This window comes from Pinus tabuliformis, chromosome 6 (genome assembly GCF_031772625.1).
Source record: "Pinus tabuliformis cultivar Carrire ecotype Pingquan chromosome 6, CPIR1, whole genome shotgun sequence".
Taxonomy (NCBI): domain Eukaryota; kingdom Viridiplantae; phylum Streptophyta; class Pinopsida; order Pinales; family Pinaceae; genus Pinus; species Pinus tabuliformis.
In genome coordinates this window covers 288,439,520-288,455,379 of record NC_142292.1, presented here as the reverse complement: position 1 = coordinate 288,455,379, position 15,860 = coordinate 288,439,520, and the positions used below count along the sequence as shown (strand labels likewise).

Genomic DNA, 15,860 nt, shown 5'->3' with positions numbered 1-15,860 from the left:
TAGCCTGCCTGCAGGATCTTGAAGGCAGTTCTCTTTGTTGCAAAATGTCCTCCACAAGGCCCATCATGACAAGCGAGGAGGATATCAAAGACTTCCTCCTCCCTTACACAACGCCTTAAGATTTGATCGGGGCCAAGCTTGAACAGATTGCCCCCGATCCAAGTAAATGAGGCACTTTTTCTGATGATTCTGCTCTTCTCTCTGGAAGATAGGTGCGGAGGGAACTGTGCTGAAACAAGGTAGTTTGCTATATCAGCAAACCATGGAGAGAGTATTGAAATAGCAAACAGATGTTCATCGGGCATCTGGTCATCCACCGTTCCATCCTCATCTACAGACAAATCCAATCTAGATAAAAAATCAACAACAACATTTTCTCTACCTAGTTTGTCAACAATGGTCAAATCAAACTGCTGCAATAAAATTAACCATCTAATAATACGAGCATTCACATCTGGTTTATTCATTAAATATCTAATTGCAGCATGGTCTGTATGTACAAAGGTTTGATAGCCAGTAATATAATGTCGGAACTTGTTCAGTGCATGGACCACAGCCAAGAATTCTTTCTCGGTTACAGTGTAATTCAGCTCAGCTTTGGACAAGTTTTTGCTAACAAAGTAAATGGCATATGGAAGTTTTTGCTCAACCTATCCTAAAGCTGCACCTATGGCTTTGTTCGAGGCATCAGTGTGGATGTGGAAAGGTAGGGCCCAGTTTGGACCTCTCAGGATTGGGGCTGACACCAACTTGTCTTTCAATTCATTTAAAGCCCTCTGACAATCGTCAGTCCATTTAAACTCCACATCTTTTGCCAACAGGCCAAACAATGGCGAGGCTAGCTTACTGAAATCTTTAATGAATCTCCGGTAGTATCCTGCTAATCCCAAGAAACTCCGAACATCCCTTACCTTTTGAGGAGGTGGAACCTTCTTGATGAGAGCAATTTTGTTAGGATCCACCTGCAACCCTTGGCAAGAAATGGTATGGCCTAGCACGGTCCCTTCAGTCATTAGGAATTCACATTTTTCAGGACTAAGGGACAAGTTCGTTTCGATGCATTTGGTTAGGACTTTTCCCAGATTGGACAATTCTTCCTAAAAGTTGGCCCCATAAGGAGTAAAGTCATCCATATAGATTTCCACTGCATCATGGACCAGCTCCGAGAAGATGCTCAAAACAGCTCTCTGGAAGGTAGCAGGAGCATTGCATAGTCCAAAGGGAAGGACTCAGTAGGCAAAGGTACCCCAAGGGCAAGTGAAGGTGGTCTTATCTTGGTCTTCCGGGCTGATTTGGATTTGGTTGTACCCGCTAAACCCATCCAGGAAAGAGAAGAACTTCTTTCTTGCCAGTCCATCCAACACTTGATCTATGAAAGGTAGAGGGAAATGGTCTTTCTTGGTAGCTTTGTTCAATTCCCGGTAGTCCACATAGATTCTCCATTTCCCATTTTTCTTGGGAACCAACACCAGAGGGGACACCCATTCACTATCTGAGATGGGGTAGATGAATCCGGCATCCAACAGTTTTTGCAATTCTTCCTTGACAATGTCCTTAAGGGCTGGATTCATTCTCCTCTGGGGTTGCCTAACCGGCTTACAATCCTCTTTGATGTATATGTGATGGGTACAAACCGAAGGATGGACTCCTTTCATCTCCTTATAGCTCCAAGCAAAAGCATCTAGGTGACTGGCCAACAGGCTACATAGCTCCTTTTCCTGGGAAGGAGATAGGGAGGAGCTGATCTTCAACGTTCTCTCAGGGCCGAACTCCACATTCTTGACTCTGGGAGTGACAGGGTTGGTTGTACAAAGATCCACTAAAGTGCTAGCTTGGGCATCCTCCACCAATTTCTCTAAGGATAGTGTACTGGAAGGTGGATTCTGGATCAAGGTCTCAATCAAGTCATCCTCGGTTGGGGGGTCTCTTCTAGTGGTCTCTAAGGTGCACAGAGGTGCTGAGTACACCTCGTCTTCCTCTCCTTCTTCTAACCAGAGTGGTAAGTCATGCTCTAAGGAGGGTTGGGCAGGAGGGTATAGGACTAGCTGCTTGGACATAGGACCATTTTTGATGGTCATATTTCCTGCACGACAACTTATGTAAGCATCTGCAGTGGCTAACCAAGGCCTTCCCAAAATGAGAGGATATCCAGTAAGCTTTGCCTTGGGTTGCAGAACCAAGAAATCTGCAGGATATTCCCAAGAGTCGATAGAGACCAAGACATCCTCCACAATCCCTTCAGGAGTCACAGTGGAGCGATCTGCTAATTGCAGTACTGTCGAGGTCTTCCTCAAGGAACCCTGAAGATTGAGTTTGAGCATGGTATCCCTGGTCATCACATTAATGGCAGCCCCCAGATCGATCAAGGTGTGAGGTATGATGGTGCCATTGATGTGGACATCTACTACAGGACTTCCAGGATCTAGGTACTTTGGGCAGATGACTTGTCCTAACATAAGGTCAGACAGTTGTCCTATGACATTGATGGTTGAAGCATCTTTCTTCCGCCTGCCTGGGTGTTTGAAGCACTTTTCCTTAACCAGTTTGTTGTATATTGGCACATCCTTGATGGCTTGGAGAAGTGGTATTTTTACACACAACTGCTTGAGCTCACCCATAAGCTCATCCTCCTCTGGGTTGGGTTGTGTGGTGGCTGTTAGTCTCTCAGGAAAGGGTGGAATAGCCTTTGGTTCACTTTCCTGTTTATCTTCCTCATCCTCTGGGGGAGGAGGTTGGCGATCTGGTAGAGTCTTTCCAGATCGAAGGTTGATCTCCTGGATCTCCACAGCATAGGTAGGGCATGAGGTTTCCCCAGTGTATACCTGCTGGGCCTGTCTATTGTTGGGGTTCGGGTTCGGTTGAGCAGGCATTTGAGGTTGCCTTGGAGGAGCAGGAGGTAATGGCTGAGGTTGAACCGGTGGTGGAGGCAAAATGGCAGGAGGAGTGTTGTACTGGGGCCTCCACCCCGACTAAGGTGCATTCCACTGAGGCTGTGGCTGGGCATGTGAATGATATGAATGAGAAGTAGGTTGAGTAGGGTACTGAGGTGGATAAGACCATGGAGGAGGCATGGACCAGGAAGGATGAGCAGGGGGACCCCAGGAAGGCATAGGAGTCGATTGGTTGGGGCTGTAATAAGTTTGAGGTGCCCCTTGCATTCCCTGCTGATAAGGTCTAGATCCTTGTGGCCTCCTTTGGTTGAGGTAATAGAGAGGTTCAGTGGGAGTTTCTGTCCCTTGGTACATGGCTTTAAACCCAGGTAAGGTTGGACACTGATTTTTGGGATGGTCCTCCTCACAAACGAAACATACTTCAACCGAATGCAATGGGCATTCGTTCTTAGGGTGTCTCCTTGTGCACCTAGGGCAGAAGACAGCCAAGGCTCTCTCAGCTTCTTCTTTCTTCTGCTGGATTCTGAATGTGTCTAGTTGCATGGCAATGGTCTGTCTCACCTCACTCTTGAGATCTTCTAATTGATTTGCAAGCTCATGTTTGGAGAAAGGGACACTAGTTGCGAGGAGGTTTCCCCTACCTCGTTTCCGAGCTGCCCTGGAGTGGTTTCTAAACACAGTCTTGATGTCCTCATAATGCAGTTGGTAAATGTCCCCCCCCAGCTAACATGTGAAGGGTATCTAAGAGGTCTTCAGGGACTCCTCGGAGCAGGACCAACTTGAGGGATTCAAGGTCAAGTGTGCACCTGGCCCGCTTATAGCTTAGTTGGAACCTCTCCTCATAATCCTCTAAGGACTCATCATTTCCCATGGTCATCCGAAAGATTTCTCCCTTGGTTTCCTTAGACCTACAATAATCCATGTACTTGGTATTGAAAGCTTGCTGCATCTGAGCCCAAGTGGTGATACTATTCCCAGGTAAGCCCATGAACCAGCGTAATGCTGCATCCTTAAGAGTTGAAGGGAAGAGTTTCATCTTTTGTTCATCTTCAGTATAGTCATAGGTTCTACAAAGGACAGCAAACTCAAACAGGAAGGTATCAGGATCTTTAGTAGTCAGTCCATGGAAGTGAGGTAAGGCGGAGGGGCTAATGTTCTTCATTTTCATCTCTCCATTGGTCTCTCGGATGGGGAAGGCACCTTCTATTCTCTCATCTTCTCTTCTATTGTCAGCCATAGCTTCAGATGGAGTGGTCTCTAACTCTTCTTCTACTATAGGATCTTTGTATATCTCGGGATGTTCACCTATAGGTTCTTCTGGGTCACTGTCACCAAAGAAGAGAGAAGGGTGACTCAGTGATGTGGTGGGGGTGTTGGGTAGGAATCTTATTTATCTCGATTCCTACGAGGCATGAAATGGAAAAGACTTTCTTTTTTGATTGTTTTTGCTTTTTTCTTTTGTACCTGCAAAACTGAAACAGATTGATCTACAGCTAACTATAAAGATGCAGAATTAAACTGAAAGCAGGAAAGAACTAATCTACTTTGCTCAAATGAAATTGCAGGAATGGAAATGCTAGTCTACGCTTGCAGAAATGAAATGCTAATCTATGAAAGCAGGAAATGCTAATCTATGAAAGCAGGAAATGCTAATCTATGAAAGCAGGAAATGTCTATGCTACTTTTGCAGAATGGAAATGAAATAAACTACTTAGCAGAAGGCAAGAGTAAGAAAATAGAAGAAAAGCAACAAGTACTAATACTCTGACGCTTCCCCGGCAACGGCGCCAAAAAGGATGGTGAGCTCCAGTATTGTAGCAATAATGCTACAACTCCTGGGGCTCCCTATCTCTAATTTTATCAACCCGGTAGTTCGTAGAAACTTGGAAGCGACGGTGTTGTATGCACAAGTACTAGCTCTTGTCGCAGCTGTCACTTGGTCAGCTGGCACAAGTCCGCTAGGGCTCAAGCCAACTTCTATATGCTCTTCAGAAGAAGCTTTCTAAATGATGGACGAAGGCTATCTCGAGGGAAATTGATCTACTTTGCAAAAGTGAACTGAAAGCCAACCGAAACATGAAACCCTAGTAAACCCTAATTTGCCTAGTTTGACCTCTATGATGCAATAGTGAAAGTGCAAATGTCTAAAAAGGATGCCATTACCTCTAATGATGTGAAATGCATGAACTCAAACTACTTCTATGAAAAAGAACATTGTTTTGGTGTTTTTGCTTAAGTGGATGGAGTGATTATGAATTTGTTTCTTATTAGGGTTTGGCTGTGCAGAGGTGGTGCGAAGGGAGAGAAAGCTTGGGAAAGGTCAGGTTGGTTGGGAGAGGTCCCAAAGGGTCCCTAGCATCAGTCCCCAGAAGTCTACAACATTCAGATGCTCGGCAACCAAGTTTGTAGGCTTCTACAGGATGTCTGCAGGGGATCCTACAGGAAACTAAGGGATTCTACAGGAAGTCTACTAACTTCTACAGGATGTGTTGTAAGTGGAAGTTTTGGGTGATGGTGAAGTGATGGAACGGTTTGGGTGGATAGGTAAGGTGGAGATGGAACTTGTGATGGCTCAGGGGTAGAGGAATAAGATGGAGAGAGAGTGCACGGAGTTGATTGGTGGATAGAAGGATGGCAGCAACGAAAGGTCAAAAAGATAAAGCTACGTGGCAATGGATGAGTTGGAAGGTAAACGAGCTGAACAAAGGTCGAGTAGGTGGCTTGAGGAGAGCTGAAGAAGAAGAAGAAGGAAGTAGAATGATATGGAGCAGTGTAAATAAAACAAATGATTTATGTCTTGCACCAAAAACGAGAATTCATTAACTAGTGCTACCTGTGTTGTTAAATCAATAAACAGTGATGTAAATCATGAAGAAAAGTCGTGCATGGAATTGCAATGACTAAGTATGGCTCAAGAGCAAAAGTGCATGGAAGGATCCACGATTAAACCAACTGTGTTGCAGCTTGCATGAAGGTAGAAAAGACTGCGTTTTTTTGGTGGTTGGTATAGACTACACCCCAACAGAGATGGCAGTGATCTCTAACAACCTTTTCTTGGAGCTCCTGTGTATTACAAACCTCCTATCCAAATCTAAGCAGCTGAAAGTAATTTAATCATAAACCAATCCTACTCAATCCTATTAAAGAAATCAAATCAGCAAACTGTGTTCTTGAAATGCATATCAAAACAAGTAAACAAAATGCTGGAAAGAAAGGTAAATAACACTACAAGAAGAGGAGATCTATTGCTCTCAGGTTGGGCCCTAACCTGAGAGCTATAGCTCCCTTAAAAGCTCAGAATTAAATCCAAATCTGCTTGCCTTTATTCATAATCAAAAGTCTGATGTCATGCCAAAACTGGCTTACAAAAACAAACACCGAGTTATGCTCCAAAGATTACAATATTAGTCCAAAAGTTCAAAAAGCTCCTAACAAAGGCTACGGCCTTCATATTTATACAAAATGAAGATCAAGCTGGCTTCCTCCATTCGTGGAGCTTGGCTGTCCAACTAAAAGTCAAACTGCTGTAAAACTGCTGATCCTGTAGAACGTGTTGGCTGCCTTTAAGCTCGGTGGGGAGAGCTGTTAGAGCTCGGAGTGAAGGTGAAAATCACAAGGAGGGTCATCAAGACTGTGGACAACCTCCCTATGAACCCGCAATGTCACCTTTGTTGTCTCCTTGTCTCCTTTTGCGTGGTCTTTTGCTCTCTTTAATGCCAAGAACCTGAAATCATCATGTATTAGTCACATAGATATAATGTCTGCCCTTCTTCCTACAAACAACACAAATATACTAAGAAATGAATGCATAAGTGGTAAAATATGAATGGTTGAGCAAGGTAAGTAGGCCAATATGAGCCTAAATTGTACCAAAAATTGGGGCTCATCAATGACCATAACCCAATCCTTCATATTGTGGTCGTTCCTTCACCTTGATAAGATTAGTGATGCCTTGGCCATTGACTCCAAGGCATCTTCCTTCGTAACCCATCCGAGTTAAAAGCTTCATACCAATACCTTTGGTATTCTTTTCAAAGGTTGCAAAAGATGTGTTACGATTATTAGTTGAAGGAGTAGAACTAGAAATGATAATTACCTCCTTTGGCCTATCACCCATATCTTTTGTTTCATATGTTGATGAAGAAGTGGATGATGAATCAAGCCAACCACTTTTACCAAGTGGCACATAAGGAGAATCTCTTAGATGTTGACAAATTCACAAGCATCATTCTCAACATAGGGTCCATATCCTGTGTACGGACCATGTCCATAAATTGGATTCATCTTAGAGGGATTATTTGTTGCTTCCAAGATGGAACTCTCACCAATTTGTTCCTCCACTACATGCTGCAACTATAGGCATATTTTCCTTTTCTCCTCGTATGCAACTTCAAGCAATCTGAGATAAATTAATCTCCTCCAACTCTTGGAGTCTTTCACGCTTTAGTTTCTTTCCCATACTTGAAACTTGGTCATAACCTACTATGATACCACTTGATTTGAAAATGGAGAAAAGCTCCTCCTATCTAAAACCAACTGTCCTCTAACACTTTGCAAGTTAACAAAATGGGTCTTTAAAAGTAAAATAAGTTTCACAACCTCTTCAATATGGTCAGTTAAATTTTCACATGAACTTAAAAGAGAAACAAGTTCACATGCAACTCAAGATGAAAAACATGAAGATAAGAAACCATCATTTGATAACAGAGTTCATCCCTCCTGTGCTATGTCTCCAAGCCTACTTCAATAGTTAGACCACTATATTGATTTCAATAGCAAATGAGTACATTACAACTTGTTGACAATAGATTGATTTGTCTCTCCTACAAAGAATTCTTACTCAAAAATATGTTTCCCTAAAACAAGTCATAAAAGTGTCAACATAAAAAGGACTCTCACAACCAATAGGTCCTTATACACCACCTGGAATCAAAATCATGAACATGCAAATCCTTCACAATGAAAAGTTGAAATGGGATTCTCTCCTTAACACATTGAGAAAAGGCTTAAAAGAGTTTCTCTACTGAAGTAATAGTTGTTGTAGATGAAATTGGAAGGCTAGAAAACCTCTAACTAGGCTTTCTCCATGCTCAAATATGCCTCCATACTTCTTCAAATTTGTCTCTGCCTCTAGCACTAAAAGACTTGATTCTGCAAAAGGTCCATCATAAAGTGCTCAAACCATAAATTTGAGGCTTCCATTGAGTTAATACACTCTAAACCCCCATCTTGGCTCTTCTTGAGCTCAAAAAGGATAAAAATTGAGCAAGATATGCTTCTCCAAGCCAAGCTCTGCTATGTGTCATGCAAATTGGCAAAACTTGCTAATTGCGCAACGATTTCTCCCTTTACACAATCCTTCAAGCAACAATTTTGCTTGGGGCCGACGAGATTCCCATCACAAAAGGTGTAAATTGTCGCTTCTTTAATTCTGTCAATAAACCTTATGCGTCAGATTAGGGTCACGTGGAAGTGCATGTGGTTGGGGATCAGGCTAACCACTCGCCCCCGTTGATTTAGCTCCCGCTCTGGAAGGTTGTTGGTCATATGGCAACGATAAGATCGATGGTTAGGCCAACTGCATGCCCCCTCCGCTGGAATCCTGGGTAATGGTCACAACGATCGCCGAGAACTGGGGGCTGATGCTTATCTGCCCTTGCCCTCTTCCATAGCCTCCTCTGCATGGTTACATGGACTCCCACATGCCCAAGGCTACGGCTAAACCTTCACACCTGTGTTGAGCCTTTATCGGTGGTTACGCCAATAATGGAACTAACCTCCCTACGCTGACTTTGCTTCTGTCATGGTCATATGGTGCACAATGTGACTAGGGTTGGGGCCAAGTGCCTCGGCCCCTCCCCCCAATGCTGAGACCATTGAAACTTAAATATATCTTGCCTCCCATAGTTATTAAGAACTAGTGTGGTGGTCTAACGGTTGGGTGTTGAATTGAGTTGCGATGGGTCAAGGGATTGAACTCCATTGAGGCCTTCGGGTCCGTTATAAAAATTTTGGCCAGCCACGGGGCGCCATGTGGTGCCCTAATTTCATTGGGCCATGCAACGACCTTTGATTAGGCCACCTCAAAACTCAATAACCAACCAAAATGTGTCTGTTGCACCTGTACCATGATGCCACATGTCAAAACTTGATTGGTCCTCCGCCAAGCATACCTTGCACAGCAAGATGATGACATCAACTATATAGACTGCCCAATCAGCAACCCAATCAACCTTGTTGTTGACTTTTTAGTTGTTGGTAAAAAACTTCAGAACGCCACAACTCCATCATACGACATCAGATTGAGGTGATTCAAGCGTCGTTAGAATCAAGACGACGAACACTACGACTTGGCACCAATTTCAGGAGATTTTGTGTACTTGCATTTTTAAGCCTACTTTTGATCTTCGGATCATAACTTAAAGAAATGTGGCTCACATAAAATATCAAAAGGAAGACATCTAAAAGGGTAATATAATTTGGAACGTCTACATATAGATCACTGAATACATGTGAGAGACTTATCAATGGAGAGCTTCACGTTCGATGCTTAACAAAGGATTTACAAGCAAAATAATGAGTTTGTTGGTTTCCTTGTGAATCTTTTTTATAACCCACCCTCCATGATTCTCAATCGACGATATTAGTGACTATGTGTTTTACAATAATGTCACATTATAAATGATATTTTTATGATTGTATTCCCTTCTTCTTATAAATTGTTAATTATTGTATATAAAGTAATGAAAACATTTTTGTGACTTAATACTCTTGTTATAATTAAATATATAAAATAATCCTATTAAACTACTAATTCTCTTAAATTTAAATTAATATAAAATGTATTTAAAAAAATGTATACAAATTTCTAATGTATTTATCTTGATATCAATAATATAAATTAATTTTACACTATTATGCTCATGAATTTGGTTACTTTTATCATAATTAAATCTTTCACAATGACCACTCCATTCTTCAGAATGTAACATTGTCACCTTCTCTGAATTTGGTTACTTTTATCATAATTAAATCTTTCACAATGACCACTCCATTCTTCAGAATGTAACATTGTCACCTTCTCTGCCATCTATGTTACTTACCAAAGAATATCAATCAGATAAAAAAAACATTATATGTCTTAGTCTTAAGAGAATGACACCCTGAATGCATAAACGGTTAGTGTAGAACTCTGGAAGGTTTAGAAGTAGATCTAGATTTGTAGATCTCTTAACCATTCAATTTTACATTTTAAAGTTTTAGTGAAAATTAGCTTTACATAGAGATTGAAACACGATTCTTTACTCTAACTAATGAAATCTTTCGTGTTTTCCCTCCCTAAAGTGGGGAGGTTTTGCCTCATAATGGTTCACTAAAAGAGAAACATCTTAAAACTGGTTAATTTTGAACGGATGTTTTAGTAAAGGAAGTAAACTTTGAACTTGTTGTGTGATTTCATTGAGTGGAAGATGTATGTCACCGATTGAAGTCGGGATGAGATGCCTCGAACAATTTCTCGAAGGGAATCATGGTTGATTTTTGGTTTTCGCTAATTTCTTTAGCACTATGGGTTGGGTAGAGTAAGAAACAAATTCTTGGGTCGGTTTGAGGGGTTGAGTAAACAAATTCTAATAGTCATGATTCACTCTTGTTGTCTCATAGTCTTACTTAGAAGTATGATTTATCATAGATTTTTATGACTGAGTGGTGACTCACTTTTTTGTATTAGGGATATATTTATGATATATGAAAATTGTTTATTTTATTTTTGTAAATTGTTGTATTTATGTTAATTAACATGTAAATTATGTTTTTGCATTGAATTATATTAAAAGGACAATTCTAATTAATGAAAGTGCCTATCAGGTTAAGTCAAATAATGGACATTCCACACTGAAAGATGTTTGCCAATTGATAGAGGGGTTTTACTCAGGTTTGAAAATAGATTAACCTGTCTAACGGGGCTTGTTTGCGGTTGCATTAGGATTAGGAGTATAGTCATAGTCCCACTGACTCAATCCTAAATCTCCTTGGTGATAGGCGGCAAGCCTACCGATTCTCTTGATAATAAAAAAACAAAAACTCTAATCAATGGAAGTGTCATTAAGAAGCTTAATTGAATTATATGAAAGAAACAACTCTAATCAATGGAAGTGGATTGCAAGTTTAGAAGCCAAATTGACCCACACATGGAAATCTCAATAGTAATGGTAGTAAATTTGATTAAGTACCTTGATTTCTGAAAAAGACATTCAAATACACTACAAAATCCCCCAATTCCTTAAGGGCAAAATATCCAACAATTAGCTCAAATGAAAATCCAATACAAACTTTTTGAAATGGTATATGTTCAACTGAGAAACTTTTAGGGGCTAAATTTTGCTTGTGGCCTAAATTTACATAGTTTTTCCAAAAAAAGTTTGCTAATTTCCATTTTTTTAAAACTAATTGGCACAAACTCTATAGGATAAAACTATTTTTCCATAAAAATAGCCAAAAATTTATAGAAACTACTAAAATACTTAGAAATTTGTATATTTATGTCACCAAGATTTTTACATTCTGGATATTAAGGACTAGTAAGATTCACCAAGGTTTTTTATAGTTTAAGATAAATTCTCATCTTTAAAATTTTAGCTAATGCTCAAGGACCCTTAACCATAATCATATTGTAGGTTCAAGTCATTAGGCTACAATTAGGTCATTGAAGGGCCCAATCTTAAAGTCAATTGTTGACTTTGTCACTAAGTCATCCAATAATCCAAATCTATAATCAAGATAAGGATGCTCCCACAAGAATGACTTTGTTCCACTTTAAACATTACTCTCTTTAGTTTTACATGACTACTCAAATCCCATTCATTGAATTTTATTAATTTTGCTAATAGACTCTCTAGTGACTCAAATCTACATTGGAGTTAAAGATACTTCGACAATATCTTCATCCTATTTTAAATAGAGTGGACTAACCATTTACATGTAGATTTTTTTTCTAGGTATATTTCTTAATTATATTTTTTCAAAATTTGTAAATATATGTTGTAATAACGGATTTGAATTATGTATTCTCCACAATCAAATCCTTAAAAAATATTTCAAAGTGTTAAATCAATTTATAAATTCAAAAAAGCAATATAAATAACTAAAAATTATATCACCCAATTCTAATGGAAAAGTTCAAAAACCTAAAATAGGTTTATGTGATTCATGATTTATACCAAATATTTTAAGGATGAAATTACATATAGAATTTAAGTTGACGCGCTTCAAACCACGTATCGTAAGTGGTTCTAAATGCATTGGCATGAAAATCTATATGTAATGGAAAATATTTGATATAAAGCTAAAACAGCGAAACTATACCCTATCTTCTAGTTAATTTTTGAAATATATAATTGTGTATTAGAATAATAGATTTGACTTGTATATTCTACAAAATCAAATAAATAAGAAAAATTTCAAGGTGTTAAACCCAATTATATATGTAAAAATATAATATAAATAACAAAACATTATTGTCCCAATAAAAATTATATCCCAAATTGTAATGAAAAAATTAAAAAAAAAAACCTCCTTAAACCCTAAGGTATTCATTTGGCATGAATATCAAATCTCATTCAATGAGTTCAGTCACTTGTTATTGTTATCTAATGGTTCAAAATGCGTTAACATGAAAATCTATATGTAATTTCTTTAAAAAAATATATATCTAAAGTTAAAACAATTTAAAACAATTAAACTATATCATATTTTCTACTTACCTTTTTAAAAAATATATAATTATGTGCTGGAATAACAATTTTAAATAATATATTTACACAATTAAATAAATAAATAAAAATTATTTCAGAATGTTAAATCCAATTATTTATTTAAAAATACAATCTAAATAACAAAACATTATTATCCCAATAAAAATTATATCCCAAATTCTAATGAAAGAATTCAAAAAAGAATATACCATGTCAAACACTAAGTTATTCATTTTGCATGAATACTCACACATCACATTTAATGGGTTTGGTCACTTGTCATTGTTTAACAGCCAATTAAAATTAAAAACAAGGCAATTGTGTTAATGGTAAAAAGCCTATATCGTACCCGCTGTGTATGAATTTAAAGTTTGTGTGGGTGTGAAGTTTCCTCGAATGTCCCGTCGAATGTTTTTCTTCTCCCAATGTATGACACGTGCATTTTGCAGGTGGCATAAGAAATCATCGCATGTTTTAAGAAAAACAAAAATATTCACCTACACAACGCATTTGTTAGTTTCAACATTTAATATTCTCAACCATAGCACCTTTGACTAATAAATGAAAGGGAAAGGACAACCCACCAACCAGAAATGGATACCACATACATATATACACAAAAAAAGGAGGCGTATATACAATTTTAATTTGACTGGACTTTACATAAAAGTTACTGTGAAGCTACCGTGTGTGTACAGTAACCTCAGCAGAATATCTTGAATGATGATAGAGGGCCAAGGGTTCTGCATCATGATTTGACCAGACATGACATTCTCATGTCAAGTCCAACCCCATCAAGGCAGCACTGTGAAATGAATTGGGGGCCATGGTGTCTCCGCCTTGGTTTTCCCACTCAGTCACTTTCGTCTAGTCAACTCAATACATTCGACGTGGATTTCAATCCAACCACATACAGACCAGTCATCACGACGTCACTTCACTACTCTCCAATGGGAACCACAAAAAACCAGGGCCTCAATTCTTCTCAGAGACACAGAATTCATATAAACCAAAAAAAAGCACCATAATTAGAAAAACATGTATTTCTTCCGAACTGAACTAAATTCAAGTATCATTCCTCACTAAGGATTCAGGCATTTTAATGCTGCTGCGGTGGTTATTGATGGTGAAAATATAAGATGGAAAAGTATTTAGCCAATCATTAATTTGTCGTCATTGTTGATAGATGAGAATACAAATTGTTAATAGATGAAAATACAAAATGGTAAAACAAATCGAACTAATCATTAACTTAATACATGATGCTCAATATTTAAACTATTTAAGCACATAATCCCATATAAAATCACATTTTACAATATAAACTCACATATATACATTATATTATTGCAACTGATCGATCTCACATGTACAGTATATTATTGCAATTGAAACTCATGAAGGATTTTTCCATGACTAGTTCCAGAGAGACATAACTCCATTTCCTTCATAAACATTATCAGCAGCATAATAATTATTAGCATATAAATCTTCTTGTTCAAGGAGCCATGGCGGGGCTACCAATAGACCTTCTGCCATATTGCATAGAAAATTGGGCAGATCGAACAGAATGTCGTCATCTATGATCATCGACTCATTCTCCGAAAGAAAACTCGAAACCCAAGCCAAATTCGACGGCGCACAATCTGTTGCTACTGCTTGTTCATTATCTCTCGACTCTGCAGGGACCAGAGCGTCCCCATGAACAGGGCTCACAGAGCTCATCTCCGCGCGGTCCAGGGATCGATCCTCGCTAAGATCTTTTGGTATTTGAAACTCAGCCGCAGCGGCCGCAGCAGCTGCTTGGATGTCCTTTGGGGACAATGTAACAGGTCGAGGCAACGAGGCCGCGAGGTTGGGGAAATTGAGAAATGCAGATTTCCCCTTGATGCTCAGAGCCGCTACGTCGTGGGCTCGAGCCGCCATCTCTGGTGTGGGGAACGTCCCCAGCCAAATTCTTGACTTCTTCTTGGGCTCTCGAATCTCTGAAACCCATTTCCCCCAAGTCCTCATTCTCACGCCTCTGTAAACAGGGTGCCGGTTTCCTTTACCTCGTCCCCCCTGCTTATCTCCATTACAAACAGCAGATTCCTCTTCGCCAGAATCGTCTGCATTGTTAATCTCCGCAGCACGGCGCTTTCGCGACCTACTCTGCATCAATGCGAGCGCAGAATCCGAGCCGGAGCTTCCGGTGGAAGTAGATGAAGCTGCATCAATTATGGCAGAGTGATATATACAGTTCCCCTCTGATAGATCAGGACTTATACACGAATTTATAGAAACCAGAGGACCACAATCTGCACAACTACTACGGCCCTGCTGCTCATTCAATCCGCAACAGGGACTCGACTCTGGTTCAAACGAGAGTACCATTCTCGCCGAATGTCGAATATACACTCAACCTTATCACGATGCCTTGGGCCTAATTAACTGATGGCAAACAACGTGGAATTGCTTGCTGTATATATATGTGCGGAGGCCGCAATACAATGAAAAATTACAATCAAGCAGCTACCCTCCGTATGGCCAACGCCCGTTCCAAATACTGGCGAGGCCCAGATCACGTTGGGAGGAGGAAAAAGATTGAAAAATAAAAAAAACTAATGGCCCTTGATTAATCATAATATAATTGCGGCTGGCATAGACCTGTTAACAGCGACCTCAGGCCAAACGCTTTTCGTTTATTTCTCTAGCCTGTTCCCATACAACGTACAATGGGCCCTCTTCCCCTCCCAAATTTCAACAAAATTACTCTTACAAGCATCGCAGTGATGCCACGGTTTACACAGACCAAACACGAATCGAATCCCTCCGCTTCCAAAATAGCTCACAATGCAAACCGTGCAAAGAACGTGTGCGTCTCTCCTCTCTTTCAGTTACCGACTACATTACATTTTAACAAATTCTCGTCATATATATATACAGACTAGTCTGAGGAGTCGATGTTTTTTTGGCTTAAAAATCATGGAATTTAGCTATTAGATATTTTTTGAAATTCACGTTACAGTTGTCAATCTGTAGTACTTTGGATGTGTAAATTGATTTTATTATCACAAAATAACTCAAAACATTCCACGATCAGATTTTTTGAAAATAATTAATGAAATGATGATGGGACAATATTGTCTTTTTTAGAAAACATACCTATATACGTAATAGTTAATGAGAATATTTTTTGGATTAATCACATCATCTTGATTTGCTGGAGGTTTCGAAC

At 39.4% G+C, this 15,860-nt stretch overlaps 1 protein-coding gene across 1 annotated transcript; it reads right to left on the bottom strand.

Annotated features, from left to right (window-relative positions):
- Positions 1-13,954: 13,954 nt before the first annotated feature.
- On the bottom strand, positions 13,955-15,536 carry LOC149258468 (dehydration-responsive element-binding protein 1D-like). The gene has a single exon (XM_089371597.1). The coding sequence runs from the start codon at positions 15,014-15,016 to the stop codon at positions 14,060-14,062; it is 957 nt and encodes a 318-aa protein (XP_089227723.1). The 5' UTR covers positions 15,017-15,536; the 3' UTR covers positions 13,955-14,059.
- Positions 15,537-15,860: the final 324 nt, after the last annotated feature.

Excerpts from the sequence above, each read along its gene's own strand:
- LOC149258468 (XM_089371597.1), bottom strand. The coding sequence starts at position 15,016 with ATGGTACTCTCGTTTGAACCAGAGTCGAGTCCCTGTTGCGGATTGAAT.